General features: G+C 44.6%; 1 protein-coding gene across 2 annotated transcripts in view; it reads left to right on the plus strand.

Annotated features, from left to right (window-relative positions):
- BCHE (butyrylcholinesterase) overlaps nt 1-17,705 on the plus strand; it is a 267,109-nt gene that overhangs the window by 127,023 nt on the left and 122,381 nt on the right. For both annotated transcript variants that reach the window (XR_014970818.1, XM_085635189.1), the window contains exon 3: nt 5,348-5,514. Coding sequence is in view for 1 of the 2 variants with exons in the window: in XM_085635189.1 (XP_085491315.1) it covers nt 5,348-5,514 (167 nt within the window). In the remaining variant the exon portion in view is untranslated. The remainder of the gene's footprint in view (nt 1-5,347; nt 5,515-17,705) is intronic.

The raw sequence follows: 17,705 nt of genomic DNA on the forward strand, positions 1-17,705 counted from the left end.
ATAAAATAAAAATCTGCAATAAAGGTAAAGGTGCCCCGTGGTTTACGGAAAAACTCAGGACTTCCAAACGCGTTTTACACCATTCCGAACGACTATGGCAAAAAAACTATAATCCTCAGGCCCTGGCAGATTATAAAGGAAAACTGGCCTCATATAAAAAAGCGCTGCTGTGTAGAAAGGCAGACTTTTATGAAAATAGGATACTGTCTGCATCCAATAAACAAAAAGAAACGTTTAGAATCCTGAAGGAACTTAGTTAAAAACAATCACAGTCCACCCCACCCAGCCAGGAACAATGCAATAATTTCCTCACATATTTCTCTAATAAAATCCAGGATATACTGATGGAGATTGACAACTCCCCTTGTACACCATCACCTAACGCAGAGGATGCCTCGCAGGGCACCACTGCGGACACCCTCTCCTCTTTCCAACCCCTCGACATGGAAACCCTCCGAGGCCTGGCCAAAAAGATAAAATCAGGCTCCCCAGCCGACCCCTGCCCTCCAAGAATCTTTAATCTAGCACTTCCAGAAATTGAGCAGGACATCTTGGCACTCCTTAATTCCTCCCTACGGATGGGGGAGGTTCCATGCTGCTTCAAGGAAGCCAGAATCATCCCCCTTCTTAAAAAACCTGGCGCGGATATTTCTAATATGAAGAATTACCGCCCCATCTCCCAACTTCCCTTCCTTGCAAAAATACTAGAACAGCATGTGCTGCAAAATCTCCAGGTTCCTAGAGGATCATCACCTCTTGGGGGACAGGCAAGCCAGCTTTCGTGCTCATCATAGCACTGAATTGGTGATGCTATCAGTACTTGAAGATATCAGACTGACTGCCGACAATAAGAAGCCCTGTGTGCTGGTCCTCCTCGACCTGTCGGCAGCGTTCGACACGGTCAACCACGTCACTCTCCTGGAAAGACTACGTTCTATAGGAATTGAGGGATCTGTCTTACAACGGGTCACCTCTTTCCTGACAGATCGCGCCCAAAGAATTCAGAGGGGTGACTGGGTCTCGGAGAAAGGCTCTATTTCCTCTGGAGTCCCACAAGGGTCCGCACTCTCACCCCTTCTCTTTAATATCTACCTCAGTCCTCTAATCAGGGCCCTGTCGGCTATGGAGTGCCAGATCTTCAATTATGCAGATGACACGCAGATCATTCTCCATATTGAGAACTTCCCTCAAGCACAATCCCGGGCAAAAGAGATCCTACGCTTTACGGTCAACTGGATGACGGCCAACTCACTTAAAATCAACCCTGACAAAACCGAAGTCCTGGCCATGTCGGATGACCACAACCCCTGGAACTCCCTGTACTGGCCCCAGGAGCTGGGCGATGCCCCAGTCCCGATCCCGGTGGTTAAAAGCCTGGGAATCAAAGTGGATGACAAACTTACCCTGGCCAACCAAGTCTTCTTCGGCTACTCAGGAGGCTCTCCCCCATTCTCTCATTCTCCACCACGAGAACTATTGTGTCTGCCATCATCTTGGCTCGTCTTGACTATGCCAACTCCCTGTATATTGGACTTCCTGACTCCTTAGTTAGAAGACTCCAGATAGCTATGAATGACGCTGCCAGGCTCATTTTTAAACTACCGAGACATACGCGAGCCTCGGCTCTTCTACAACGCCTTCACTGGCTTCCTGTAAAACAAAGGGCTAAATTTAAGGGCCTGTGTATCGCCCATAAAGCCATTTATGGCCAAGCCCCCACATACATCAAACAAAGACTCACAAAATACGTGCCAGGGCGCTTACTCAGGTCCTCCACTGGGAGTCTCCTATATTGCCCAAGCTTCAACTACGTCTCCAAAGGAGGGAGGGCCTTCTCCTCCCTCATCCCCACTCTTTGGAACAAGCTACCTAGCCAACTCCGTGCGGAAAACCACCTTCTCCCTTTCAGAAAACAATTAAAAACCATCTTGTTCATAGAAGCCTGGGCCTAATCGTCAGTGCACTGCTGAGACTCAACACTACTCTTCTTACAGCGCTTAGAGACCTTTTTGGTATTAAGCGCTTAACAAATCCAAATTAACATAACATAACATAACATCCCCATAGACATTTGATGGGCTTATGAATCTTTGGTAAAAGTTAACATGTTGTTGAATCTAGATGTCCTACAAACAGATATTATGCGACTTCTTCAAAGCTGAGACCATCTTTTCTGTAGTGATGCAGTTTACTTTGAAAGATATGTGATTCTTTTTTATATGATTATTTGCACGTTTTTGTTTTGTACTCAATTTGGTTTATTAGGGCCTAATTTGGATCTAGGCGGAGGGAAATACTCCTTCACAACAGTGACGGAGATCCCGTCCGCCTTATTATGATCCCATTGTAACCTATGGAGATTGTAATAAGGCAAATAGGCTATCTATCACATTTGTGATGGAATATTCCATTCACCAAGATTTAAAGAAGGCTCTTAGTCTTTGGGCCTCTTCATGCAGTCTATATGATAAAGTACTATGTTTCTACCTTTATCAGCTGCCTTTATGATCACATTCAGGCATAGAGTTTTCCGTCTCTTATGATATATGTTTAGCTTAATTATGTTGTTTGTGCCCTATTATTTTGTCACATGTACCTAAATACTTAATTGCAACATTGGGAATTATTTCAATAACGTTCTCAGAGGTAGATTTGGTACAAAGGTACATTTCTCCTTTATGCTTCTTCTGCAATGACCAACACACAGATCAATCATTGTGTTATGTACTGTTGTTTCGGCAATATTGTCAGTAAGTTCAGTGCATATATCCATTAACTATTAACTTGTTACATCTTTACTTCTTATGGTCTATTTGGCATTGAATAATTGCATAAATTTTCTTGTAAATTTGTACATACCAGGTTTACCGAGCGCATGGCTACAATTAATGGAAGCAATGTTTGTTTTATTGATTTCTCACCGCATCAAAGTCAATTTCATGTATCAATGACAACAGCTACATCCTGCTATGACTCTAACCATCGCAAAAGTGAATGTGAAAAATAAACTGCTGTGAAACCACCTGTATAATTAACTTCAAAGCCATTCAGACTCTGCTAATATATTTGATAAACACACTTTTGTCTTTGATACAATTGCATCAGAACAGCAGTGTAATTTCCATTATGTTTGCTTCATGTATTACCTTTAAAACATAAATAATAGTTTTCAGTACTATTTATATATGGCCACAGGTCGTGTATTAGATTTAAAAGTTAAAGTGAGCAATCAATTACATTTTTTAAATATTATGCAGTCATTTTTATTAGTTTGCAATGAAGTGACAAACGTGGTTAGAATCACTAACAATTTGAACCTTGGAGGGCCATTGCCTTTTCCTTTCTCTTTATAGATGTTATGGATAAAATCAAAGAGTCCAACAAGATTGAGAGCATCTCGCCCTTTATGAATGCCTGAAAATTCATTTTGAACCGCTTCGCATTTTCACAGATTTCTTAAGACCGTTAAACGGGAGTAGTTGCTATCCATAAAAGGCAATTATGAAATAGGAAATACTTCAATAAATATTAGGTTTTTGTGAAATGAATGATGGTCCCATTGATTTTGGGATTCAGTTGCTTTACAATGAGGAAGGGGCCATTTCAGAACAGCTCAACCACAGCTGTTTCGCCAGGTTCTCCCCGCTACCTGCATCTAAGATCAAGACCCAGGTAGCTGCTACCACCTACGAATAATTCTTGTCTGCCTACGGTTCTGCAGTTGGTTCTGGACCTTATCGCTGAGACTATGGAGAAGATCTACTCTGAGGTCCTGGAGACCGAGGTGTACCCACAGGCCTGGAAAGAGGCAGTTATCATTCCTCTGAAGAAGAAGCCTGATGGAGACTCCAGGGATCTGAAAAAAGTGTGCCCAATCTCTTTGTTGCCTGCGCCAGCAAAGATCTTGGAGAAGCATTTAAACCAGGAACTAGCCAAATATCTCCTTGATCAAGAACTCCTGGTCCCTACACCGAATAGGTTCAGGAAGAATCATAGCACTGAATTGGCACTTATTGCTACAGTGGATTCACTTTGCAGTCAAGTAGATCAGGGGGATGTGAGCATCCTGTTTTTGCTAGACCTGTCAGCAGACTTTGACACCATATCTCCATCGCTGCTGGTGCAAAGGCTGCGGCAGGGTGGACTGAAAGATGTGGCCCTTAAGTTGTTAGAGTCCTTCCTGTGTGATAGAACAATCAAAGTTAGTTGCAGGGACTTCAGAGCAGCACTCTTCCGGCTACCCTGTTCCCTAAGCCCTACCTTGGTTAACTCATGTAGCTCCTCTGGCGAAACCGATATGCTCTTTCAGTTTCCAGGTTTCATCCTACGTGGACGACACCCAGATCATTGTTTCCAACTCCGATGACTGTGAAGAGGTAGCAGACAGGTTTAGGGCTTGTATGTGGGAGATTAGCAGGTGGGCAAGACAGAACTGGCTCAAAATGAATGGGGAGAAAACTGCGAGCATGACATTGGGAGTGGACAGCTCAATCTGGACTAACCTTAGTCGGCCAAAAAATTGTGGTACCTTACCTGTTACATTGGCGGCAGCCAAAAACCTGGGCATGATTTTTGATTACACCTTGACTTTGGACACCCAGGTCTGTAGAACAGTGAGTTCTTGTGTTTGAATGATTGGGATCTTAATGAATATACTGCCTCTTCAGAAAGAGCTCAGGGTGTCAGTGGTCATTGAACTCCTCACCTACTGCTTAGACTACTGTAATGCCCTGTATCTAAACGTTAACCCACTTTCATTAAACAAGCTCCAAATCATTCAGAATGTGGCCTCACACTTGGTCCTTGGAGTACTCACACACTCCTTGGTCAGGGAAGGATTGAAATCCCTTCACTGGCTGCCGGTAAAGAAGTGGGTGTCCTTTAGAGCACTTTGCTTGATATCTAAAGCCCTCCACTCTCATGGTTCGAGTAATCTTAGGTATCTCCCCAGAAGGCCTCTGAGAGCAGCTGGACGTTATAAGGTGGTGGTTCCACGATGTAAGAAAGCCAGGCGAGGGGAACGTGCTGTAACAGTGGCGGCCACCAGGCTATGCAACCTGCTGTTCCATCAGCAGGGTAAAATGCGTCTTTTTGCAGATTAGGCTTCATTTAGGGGTTGTATTATAGAGGGTTTGTCTGCTTCGGGTGTCACTGCTCACTCTGTTCTCTTCCCTTCATAGCTCCTTGATGCCTTCCGGTCTAATGCGCTTTAGAAATGTTACAAATATAAATACAATACAACCAATGTCATTGTTCTATCTTTTCTAAGCTGTGGGTCAAACCTTGCATTAAATGAATATCTTTACTGAAATATTTTGAGTTCAAGCAATTTGTATTTGATTTTTAGAAACCCAAACGGACTTCTGAGAGAAGAAGGAAAATGGCCAGTATTCACTGCTGATGAACAACACTATCTCATTTTAAATACAGAAGCACCAAAGACAAGTCAGAAATTAAGAGCAATGCAATGCAAATTCTGGAACACGTTCTACCCCAGAGTCCAAGAAATGACAGGTATAAATCTTTGCATAACATGTTAAGTACTTTGGAGAAATGCAATATATTTTTGTTCATTTACCTAATATGTACTTTGCCATAGCTAAAAAACACAAATTCTAAGTTAGCTACATTTTACCACTTCATAACATTGCAAAACATTAAGTGTAGCTTATTTTAAGCATTAGCCTTATAAAGTGCCTTGCTCTTATCATTTTGAAATAGTAAAAAAAAAACAGGAACATACCAGCAAATATAGAAGAATATACATGATACTTAAGTCTTTTTATGTGCCACCCTATCTGTTACTTGAGGAAGAGGCAACATTTGAACATGTTTGGGCCCGGATCCATTTGCACATAAGCTTGATGACAATTGGTGATTTGAATCTGTGGACTATAAGGGAGTTCTCTGAAAGTGGTTTAGAGTGTTGACTTTGCATAACTCTGAATTGTTGATTCCAACGTCTGATTAAAGGGTATAGGGCATTCTTGCAGGAAGAATGAGGTTGGTTTGCTACTTAACCCCTTCGCCGCGGCACGAATTCCGCCGGTGCTGGGGGGGGGTCAGGGTCAGCGCGGCGCCGCCATGCTCGTGACGGAACCACTCCGTCATGAGCTACGGGCGCGCTGTGCTCATGACGGAGTGGTTCCATCATGACCCCGCCCACTTGCATTGATCGCCCGCACAGGCGGGGAATCAGTGCCGCGTGGGCGGAGCGGCCGCCAACGGCCGCAGCATGACGGAACCACTCCGTCATGAGCACACGGCACCCGTGGCTCATGATGGAGTGGTTCCGTCATGAGCAGGGAACGGGTTAATGATAGAGTACAATACGAGTAACAGTTCCCATTTTAGAAGACATATTTGACAATTTCAGCTCATGCATGTTGACATATTGGTTCATATTAGTTCATAGCATTACAATATGTAATTCTCAGGTTAAGACGATATCTGATTTTTACAGAAAAAAACATTAAGCAAAATTGTGTAGTTTAATGTGTGAACATATTACACAAAATGCGCTTCTGTTTTCGATTTTTTTGACCTTCCAACACCCTTTGAATTCACAATTTCAAACGTGAAACCAAAATCAAAAGGATTCACCAATAAAGCATTACAAGCTCCAATATACATGCTAATGAATGCAAACATAGAATGGTTCAAGGTCACAATAACTAGTAACTATGAGTTACCCTTATTTATTTCTAAATTGAACCTGGGCATGGATCAAAGAGAACACCAGACAATTGCCCACCAGAGCCACTAAGATGCATGAGAGAGATTGTCTGTAATTACAATTAGTTCTATTCAAACTACATCCAGAAGAACAGCACACACATGTTTTGGGAGATAAGGTGGACCTCAATACAAAACAGGTAAATAATCATTGCAAAATAAAAATGTATAAGGCAGGAAGTATGGTGGGGACTAATTAAAACCCATGATTTTTATTTTCGTAATTTATACCTTCTTCCCAAGATCAAGCACAGTAGATACCACCAGGATAATGCATGTAAGGATGTTATTTTGACTGAGGCGACCCAGGATCTTGTGTTTATGGAGGTGTGCTTATTTTAATAGCCATTTAGCTGATTGTAAATACATCTTTTTCCCTTTTTAAAGTATTCATTCACATGTATTGTCTTTTGTTTATTGTGTCAGATGATGTCTATGGAAACTTACTAACAAAAGAATTCCATAGTGTGTATTATCTGACAAAATTTGCAAACCCTGAAGATTAAATACCGTTATTGCGATTCTCAAATAGCGATTTTTAGGGAATCACTATTTGAGAATCGCAAAACGGGATGTAATAAAAAATTGGTAAATATTCTGAGAATCGGCCCGTTTGCGAATGGGAAAAGGGCTTGATACATATACCCCTAAGTGAATGCAGGGAGCAATATGGTATTCCAGTTAGAGTCAATTGTACTTTTGTACCGGGAACACAATTAGTACCCACCTCAGTTATTGCTCAGTAATCATTGACTTTACCATCAGCCAAAGAACAGGATTTCAATTAGTGGGCATGTGGTGTTTGTAGTTCAAATGGGTTCCACCCGTTTAGGCCCAAATGATTTTTCAGTTTAGACTTTTAGTGTAAGTGAGACTCACTAACTGAGCCTCTCTCATGGTAAGCTCATGCTAATTGACTTACTCCTAACAGATTCCTTTGCAACACCACACATCTGTACTCAACCCTCTATCATATAATCCACCAACAACAGTCTTCTCCTCTTTCTACTAAAAACACACAACCAAACAATCCTTACACTCCACTCAACTCCACATATTACCTCTTCCTGCTACCAAATATAGCACAAACACTCACAAGCCCTGTCCATCCCATCTCACACACCACATACACTCTCCTCCAGTGTACATCACCACTCCTTTACCACTCAACTTTCACTCGTCAATCGTACTTTACATTCAAATACTTCACAGAAATTCACTACATCAATATCTCATACCACTACTCCGCAAAAACAAAACATAACATACACATCAGCTCATCAAAATCTTACACACATTCAACTTCATACTATATTCTGTCCAAAATAGAAACAAATAACCACTCCCATCCTTATGACTACATAAATAAAACAGATACAAAATGATCTTAACTCCCAAATACTCTGTCTTCACCAACACATACCACAAATACCCCAGCACAACACTCATTTACCCGCCTTTCATCCATTGCACAATTTAGACCCTTAAAACATGACCCACATGCTCCACCACCACCACTAACCCATATACCTTCTACCCTGAACGGACACAAACAAAATAAACAGCATGCCACTCTGCCCAACTTTACATCTCCTTTTCCACACAACAAGGCTACTGTACAAAAACAGCACAGCTCACCAATTCCCTCTCAACCACCATCTCCACCACCTAAACACACAAACCCAACACAATGCATCTAAACCTGCTGGACAAGGATGACGATATAGGCAAATAACACTATGGCTATCTTCATACACTTAGGTGCCGATCACGATCCGGTAAAAAAATTCCCTGTGCGACTCGTATCCGGTCCTTTTACCGTATGAATCGTACAAGTGCCGTACAAACTGGCAATCACGATTCGCATGGGAAAAAGACCATACGAATCGCATTGGGAATAATTCCCCACACGTCCTCGGGTCGGAAAAAGTGTCCGACACGTCCTCGTACGATTTACCGTACAAACGTGAAAAGCGAAGTCCGACCGGGGAATCACAATCCATCCCGGGCGTCCGAATGTACAACCGTATGGTTAAAAGACCGTCCGCACCGAACTCCTATAACAACCATGGAGACGTCCAAACAGGTGCCCGGTACGTGCCGCACCCCCCCTAGCCCCCGCATGTACGCGCCGTACCCCCTCAGCCCCCGCATGTACGCGCCGTACCCCCCCAGCCCCCGCATGTATGCGCCGTACCCCCCCAGCCCCCGCATGTACGCGCCGTACCCCCCCAGCCCCTGCATGTACGCGCCGTACCCCCCCAGCCCCCGCATGTACGCGCCGTACCCCCCCAGCCCCCGCATGTATGTGTCGAACCCCCCGTGTATGTACACCCGAGTACGTTCGAGTCGTACCCCCACCCGTGTATGTACACCCGAGTACGTGTCGAACCCCCCCGTGTATGTACACCCGAGTACGTGTCGAACCCCCCGTGTATGTACACCCGAGTACGTGTCGAACCCCCCGTGTATGTACACCCGAGTACGTTCGAGTCGTACCCCCACCCGTGTATGTACACCCGAGTACGTGTCGAACCCCCCGTGTATGTACACCCGAGTACGTGTCGAACCCCCCCGTGTATGTACACCCGAGTACGTGTCGAACCCCCCTGTGTATGTACACCCGAGTACGTTCGAGTCGTACCCCCACCCGTGTATGTACGGTGCGTACCCCCAGCGCGTAGCGTAGCGCTGGGGGTACGCACCGTACATACACGGGTGGGGGTACGACTCGAACGTACTCGGGTGTACATACACGGGGGGGTTCGACACGTACTCGGGTGTACATACACGGGGGGTTCGACACGTACTCGGGTGTACATACACGGGGGGTTCGACACGTACTCGGGGTACATACACGGGGGGTTCGACACGTACTCGGGTGTACATACACGGGGGGGTTCGACACGTACTCGGGTGTACATACACGGGGGTTCGACACGTACTCGGGTGTACATACACGGGGGGTTCGACACGTACTCGGGTGTACATACACGGGTGGGGGTACGACTCGAACGTACTCGGGTGTACATACACGGGGGGTTCGACACGTACTCAGGTGTACATACACAGGGGGTTCGACACGTACTCGGGTGTACATACACGGGGGGGTTCGACACGTACTCGGGTGTACATACACGGGGGGTTCAACATGTACTCGGGTGTACATACACGGGTGGGGGTACGACTCGAACGTACTCGGGTGTACATACACGGGGGTTCGACACGTACATGCGGGGGCTGGGGGGGTACGGCGCGTACATGCGGGGGCTGGGGGGGGTACGGCGCGTACATGCGGGGGCTGGGGGGGGTACGGTGCATACATGCGGGGGCAGGGGGGGTACGGCGCGTACATGCGGGGGCTGGGGGGGGTACGGTGCATACATGCGGGGGCAGGGGGGGTACGGCGCGTACATGCGGGGGCTGGGGGGGGTACGGTGCGTACATGCGGGGGCTGGGGGGGGTACGGCGCGTACATGCGGGGGCTGGGGGGGGTACGGCGCTTACCGGGCCACCTACTCTGGTCGTTTCGCGCCGTACTTCGCATTTGCGCCACTTTTTAGGTGCCGTGAAAATATTGCCGTCCGGACTGCTGTCGGTTCGAATCGTAATTCCTGGGTCGTGAAACGCTGCCTAGAAGCGTCCCGACGTCACGTCGCAGCATTCCCGGATCACATTCATATGCATATTTTCGTCGGTCGGTGTTTTCTACGATTCGTACGGAAATGGTGTTTCCGTGCGAATCGTAATTCCATGTTTGTAATGTTTTACAACCGGGTACGAGTCGGACGGAGAATACGCTCCGACCGACGGTTCGTACCCGGTTTTTACCGGATCGTAATCGGCACCTTAATAGCAACACTAATAATACACCTGCTACTGGTTCAAAGAGTATTACTCACTCATCTAGCAAACAAAGTCACACCACCCTCAAAACACAATCTCCAGACTGCCTACTAATAAATGCTCGATCTAAAAACAAGCACCAGATCTATGACCTATTTACTGACACACAACCTAACTTACTCTTCATACTAAATCATGGTTCAGAAATGACATGGCTCCAGTGTTTATCAAATTGACACAAAAAATCACATAGTCAAAATAGGGTGTGGACTAGCTGTTATATTCAAGAAACAATAAATCTCACCAAAGCTCAAGGGTGTGAGCCCACATGACCAGATGCAACACTACACCAACTTCCTCCTGTAAATTCCTCCTTCATTACAGACCACCACCTAACAATGAAACAGTCCCATACACATTTCTAGGCACAGTTTCAAATCTTATGACACTACACTCCAACCTATGCATCCTTTGAGACCTAAACATATCATTTGACAAACTGAAAATGCCACATACAAGAACTATCATCACTGGCCTAGACACACTGATAGTTAAAACCAAATTTTCCCTTTGGAAATCCTTTTGCACACTTATTCTTTCATACTGCAATCATACCAATGCATATCTAATGCTCCCCTTATCCCCCAAGTTTGCAAGTGAATGCTCTAATCTGAGTGTATAAGCACTTATGAGCATATTTATTAGATCATCTCACACATAGATAAAAATATACAATACAAATACATATCATTCTAAACAATAATACAATGAAATAAAACCTAACTGTTAAAACAAAATGAACAACCTCCCTGGACAGGAAACTACCAGAGACAATAACATTTGTTTTACAACTGTTAATTTGAAACTTTTGTAGACAGCATCCTGCAGGAAAAGACCGTCTTTTTTATGGTTGCCGACTCTCTTCAAATTTAACATATATATTCTCTAGACACACTGAACCTACATCAGATTGTCCACATACACACACACTTCACCGGACACAGCCTAGATATAATTTGTGCAAATCCAGAACTAGTTATCTTTTACAGGACATATCCAGTTTCATGGTAAGACTGCCATCTGGTAGCTTTCCAACTCAAACACCACAAATCAACATAACCAAGTCCACCATACATGCATACACCTATCATTGTGGATACTTAGAAACACAACTAACTTCCAACACAGATCTAGAAACAATAAATCTCATCCACAAACATTTTGAATGACTCCAGGAAGTGTTTGCTATCCACATACCACTGAGAACAGAAAACAGGAAAAATGAAAACAAGCACCTTAGAGGAATGTAAAACTAAAAACATAAAACAACAAATTACAAAGCTGCAACCCACCCAGCTCAAAACAAATAGTAATTAAGACAATCTTCAGCTACATAAGCTCAACAGAGTATGTTAGTCAACAATTAAAAAGGTTTAAAAGAGATGCTACTCCGACAGAATTCAGAATGCTAAATGTGCAAATAAAGAATTTTATAAAATTGTCATAGAATTTCCCAAGGCTCAAGTATTTACTAATAAACTGGCAAATCATTACACAACCAAAGCAGACATGTTGGACTCCTCTTTAAAACAAAGGAAAACCACCAGCACCAACTCATTTAAAAAAAATCCCTCCAAGGATAGGCTATCCCAGCCTCTGCATTCCGAAAAACAACTACCACAACGTGAATTTATGAATTTGGTCTTAGTTAGCAGGCCAGCCAGCTGTCCTTCAGACCCTTGTCCACCACAGATCTTCAAGAACATTATTTTAAGTACCTCTGCTGCCACACGAGTAAGAAAAAAGATCAATAATTCTACAGGAATCTTTCCAGAACATTTAAAAAGACATACATACAGCCAAAATTAAAGAAAACAAACCTAGATTCGCATGAACCAAACAACTACAGACCAATTACAAATGGACCTTTCCTGGGAAAACTGATGGAAAGAGCAGCATTCTCCCATCTGTCACAAATAGGCCGTGGCGGAATTAAAATTCCACTTGTGGAATTGGAAGAATTTAGGCACCCCACATTATGCTTGTAATTAAGCCTGGGCAGAGTTCTCGGAGTGACAAAAAAACTCTGCCAAGTTATGCAGATTTCCATGAGCGGCAGACTAGGTCACCTCACGCCGTTTTCACTGATATTTTGTGCTGGATGTTTGTCCTGTTCTATAAATTCAGTGCGAACAGCATCTCACACAGAGCAAGAGGGCGCTGCTTCTTTCTGCCAATCGAGTAGAAGTTCTACTAGAACGGCAGCTTCCTCAACATGAACGGAAGGTTTATCAATGCAAGCAGTAGTGACCATCAACGACCGCCCTCATTGAGAAATCTCGCTGGGCAGTGGTATAGCATTGTATTTTCTTCGCTCACGCTCAGCAACTTACTGTTGGTGGACGTGAGTGAGGAAAAAATTCTTCGAGCTCCATGGAGTGTGAAAAACTCCACACACTCCTCAAGCAGAACGGAGTTCAACGCCCAGGCTTATCTGTAATGTGGAGTTCCCGTCAAATTTTGTCGATCAGTGCATGGCGGAATTATTCTGTTGTTCATGACTCGCAGGAAATAATTTGACAGTCTGTGGCATGATTTCCAGGTGCCACGCATCTTCCTGTGCCACTCGAGTAGATTTGCTGCAGCTCGAGTAGAATTTCTAGTCGAGCAGCTGCAAAATCAACTTGAATGGCCGTGTGCTCTTGCACAATGAATGGTGCCACTGGTGCTGATTGCCAGTGCTGCTCTCGTTACTGGCACTAAATTGCAGCACGAGGAGCATATTTTCCACCTGTTCCAGTTTTTCAGTAACTCTGCGAGTTCCGACCATCCCTAGTCACAATTAATTGAAGATAACTCCATATTTTCCGACTTCCAAACAGGATTCCATCCAGGAAGAGGCACATAATCTGTCCTCATGGCCATCTGAGATGATCTTAAAAACACAGTAGGTTGGAATGGGCCCTGCACGACTTCTCTTGAACCTTTCAGCTGACTTCAACACAGTTGACCACAAAACTCTAATCTAAAGACTCTCAGAAGCCAGCATAGAGGTGACTGCTCTCAACAGGATCACATTGTACATTCAAAACAGGACAAATGTCATCCATACTCCCCTTTTTCTCATCCAAATTCTACTTCACAAAAGCAGGGGTCACTCAAGACTCTATTTTGCTTTCCAACTTCTACGTGAAGTCAATCAATCAATCGATGGCATAAAAATACATAAAAACAAACTATATAATACAGTTTATAATCCTTTCCATAGAAAACCAAGATTAAAATACATTTTATGATCAATGGCATTTTTCCCTTCAAGTAATAACATAAACTTGTCCTCTTTGGGAGCCCAAAACACACTCAAGAATCGAATCTGAGACACATCACACTACAGATAAAATAAACAGCAAACAAGATTAATCATAAACAAGTGCTTACAAATTATTGCACAGTGCACTGGAAAACTGAACCACTCTAAAATCCTTGCTTATATTCTTCACATTGATACAAAGTGCATATGTCCTTAAAGTGCCAGACATGCTTGAGTGCAGTAATGGTGGCATCCCATCTACTATCCATTCATTACCGGGCAGTACTTCTTAGCCTTAGGCATTGCCATAAAAATAGGGCAACAGGGTGCCAGACTAATGGGCCATCAAGCTGTTGCAAGAAGTGGAGGCCATGAAGAGGACATGAAGTCATTACTGGCTGTTAAAAATGGAGACCTCTAGTTGGCAGAGGTAGGTACCGTTGTCCAAATAGGGGCCCTTGTTTTAGTCAGGGCAAGGGGGATACACACTTTAGATAAAACCTTCTAACCCCCTGGGTAGCTTGGCACGAGCAGACAGATTTATCTCAAATGCAATGTGTAAAGTATTTGTACTCAGAACACACAGTAATACAGTGATAACACCACAAATGGACACCACGCCAGTTTAGGAAAAATAAATTATCTTTATCTAAACTCAAAAAGACCAAAGCGACAATAATCCAACATACATGTAATAAGAATAGGACTTTAAAAAGGTTTCAAGCAACTGGGTCTATAGAAAATTATGGATGCGTGATTTCTCACAATGTACTTGTAGATGCGTCAAAATTCACAAGGCCAAATAGCCACAGAGATGGGAAGCACCAGTTCCTGTGACCATGGGGAGGCGATGCAACAGTTCTGCTGCATGCAGGAGAAGTGATGTGTCAAATCTGGTCTGTATGGGGAAATGATGCGTCGACTTAAAGACGTTTCTGGTCCGCGAGTGATGCATGGGGTAAACTTGCCGCACAGGTATGATGTGTGGAAATCGGGATAGGGCGGCGATCGATTGAAAAGCATCGAGCAGCACTGCGCCGGTTTCTTCATCCGCAATCCCCCGATGCGTCAGTTCTTGCAGTGGTGACAGGCACTGGCTGCTTCGGATCAACAGCGGTGCAGCAATGCATGGAGGTTCTTTTCGCACAGCGGTGCTGTGTCGGAAAAACAGCTGCAAGGAGAGAGATGCGTAGATTTCTTCAGTTCTTTAGGTTTCTTCCAGCTCCCAACAGCAGGAACAGGCACCTCCTCACAGGTCAGAACTCTCAGCAGCCGAGTTCAGGGGAGCTGGGGGTGAAGTCTTTGTGTCCCCGAGACTTCAGAACAGGAGGCCAGCACACACAGGCCCTTAAAGATCTTCTTCAAGCAGGTTTAAGGCAAGGTTCTAGTCTTTGTCCTATGCTTGGCAGAAACAGCAACTGCAGGCCAACCCCACAAAGCACAAAGCAAAGGGGCAGTACTCTTCCTCATAGCTCTACAGCTCTTCTCCTTGCCAAAGGTTTCTCTTGAGTCCAGAAGTGATCTAAAATTCTGGGGTTTAAGGTCTACTGCTTATACTCCATTTTGTCTCTGTTCTCTTTGTGCAAGGGTCTCTGAGCCCAGTCCAAACCAGTTCTGTCCTCACTGGTGCAGTATGACCACAGGGGGTAGAGACAGCATTGTGCAAGAGAGACAGGCCCTATTCAGGTGCAAGGAAATCTCCTCCCACAATTCTAAATGCAGCCAAGCCCCTTTCAGGTGAGCTCTGAGTCATCCAGACAGGGGCAGGCACACCTCAAGTCCCCCCCAACCAAATGTAACAACAATTTACACAGAGGGCACTTGCACTTTAACACTGATCAGCAGTGGCAAAGAGGCCAAAACATCTAAACCAGCAAATACGAAATCCAGCACAGCATCACAAATTGAGTATGTAGAGGCAAAAAGTCTGGGGAAAACACACCAAAGATGCTATGTCTAACACTGGCAATGATACATTCATTTCAGCTCACATGCTTTAACTATTCATGTAGTGACATACAAGTACTTCTTAAACTGGGAAGCCCCAAAGACATTGGAAGCTCACAACTCTTCAGTTGTCTCAGAGGTGTTGATCAGTGGATGATATAGAGCCACTTTAAATTGAATGCTATCAAAACTGAAATACTCACATGTGGCGATTCAAAAAATTATGATCCACTCTGCACCTCGTCTGACAATCTGCTATCACATCCTAAAGTATCGAGGAAGTAAGAAACCTTGGAATTACCATTGACTCCCAAATATAAATGAATGCCCAAATGGACAAGTTGGAGGGGTGGCCCAGAGAGGGGCATTCAACGGCCAGCCCCAGCAGGACGAAGGCTCGACCGGGCGGAAAAGCTGCTAACATGGAGGCGGTGGCTGGGAGACACCGCCATCCATATTAGCATGTAAGCGGGGACATGCCTTTCCGTGGCGGCGTGGGCCCCCAGGGATTCTGGGGGGTTGGGGGGTGCACATGGGGGGTACCTATGGTACCCCCTGCATTTCAGTGTACAACGTGGCAGGCACCGCACGGTGGCTGTCACGTTGTGCATTGAAAGGCACTACCTGCCTTTGTGGCATTGCGGCGGGCGGTGCTCTCTGCACCGCCTGCCGCAATGTTGCAGATGCACCATGCGCCCGCCAGTGTGGCTGGTGCATACTAATCGGGAGTGTGGGACCGCCGCACCCTCAGTGGGCGGTCCCGTTTCCCGAGGGTATGGCGGGCGGACAAAGTCTGCCCGCCATACTAATGGGGCCCTAAATGTTGACAGGTTTTTTTATCTGATCATGTGCAGCGCGAGTAGAACACATAATATACTCAAAGGTCATGTTGTCTTTTTTAGTATATAAATTTGTGCAACACTCTACGTTATTAACGCGCACGGTCAGAGTGTGTATTCTTTTAAATTTTCTACATGTTAACCATTGGTAAATCGGAGGGAAGATTATTTCTATGTCTATGTCTGTGGGGCTTTTTAAGGTGCTTGTAATATGGTGATTCATTGATTGACAAAGGCTGCTTGCAGTTGAAACGCGTCTCAGTGTTCTTTACTGCCAGGTCCCGAGTGACCACACCACATTAAACACATTAAATCAGTCAAATCTTCGTGTGCGTGGTCCCTTTTTCCTGGGTGAAGTTGGGATGTTTTGTTGGATATATATATATATATATATATATATATATATATATATATATATATATATATATATATTCTGCTCCAAGGTTGTCCACCTGTAAGTAGCACTCGACCAGCAGCTTTATTTATGTGTAGGTAGGGACGGGGATCCGCTTGCAGGAGCCGCTCCATAGTGGATTTGCCTGACGCGTTTCGAAGCTCCATATGCTTCTCTTCAGAGGCTTTAACGGAAATGCTCCATTTGAGAGTATCAGGATGGCTGCTGAGGGCATGAAGAATGCTGTTCCCTGTGGTGGACTTCCTGAAGAGGGTAGAGCAAATGGAGTTGTCTTTGATGTCAAGCCTGACATCCAGATATTCTGCCATGGTGCTGCTGATGTTACCATTGAGGGCACTGTTGTACGTGTTAATGTTGAGCTGTTCAATAAATTTGATGGCTTCAAGTTCAGTGCCCTTCCATATAATGAACAAGTCATCTATGTAGCACATCCATGTTGTCACATGTTCAAGGTGTCCTGCATGAGCGGGGTCCGTGAATAATGCTTCCTCCCAGCGCCCCATTAAGAGGTTCGCAAAACTGGGAGCGAACCAAGAACCCATCGCAGTACCGATGGTTTGTCTGTACAGAACCCCGTTGAACAGAAAGATGTTGTTGCTGAGACAGAACTCAA

Source organism: Triturus cristatus, chromosome 11 (genome assembly GCF_964204655.1).
Source record: "Triturus cristatus chromosome 11, aTriCri1.1, whole genome shotgun sequence".
Classification (NCBI taxonomy): domain Eukaryota; kingdom Metazoa; phylum Chordata; class Amphibia; order Caudata; family Salamandridae; genus Triturus; species Triturus cristatus.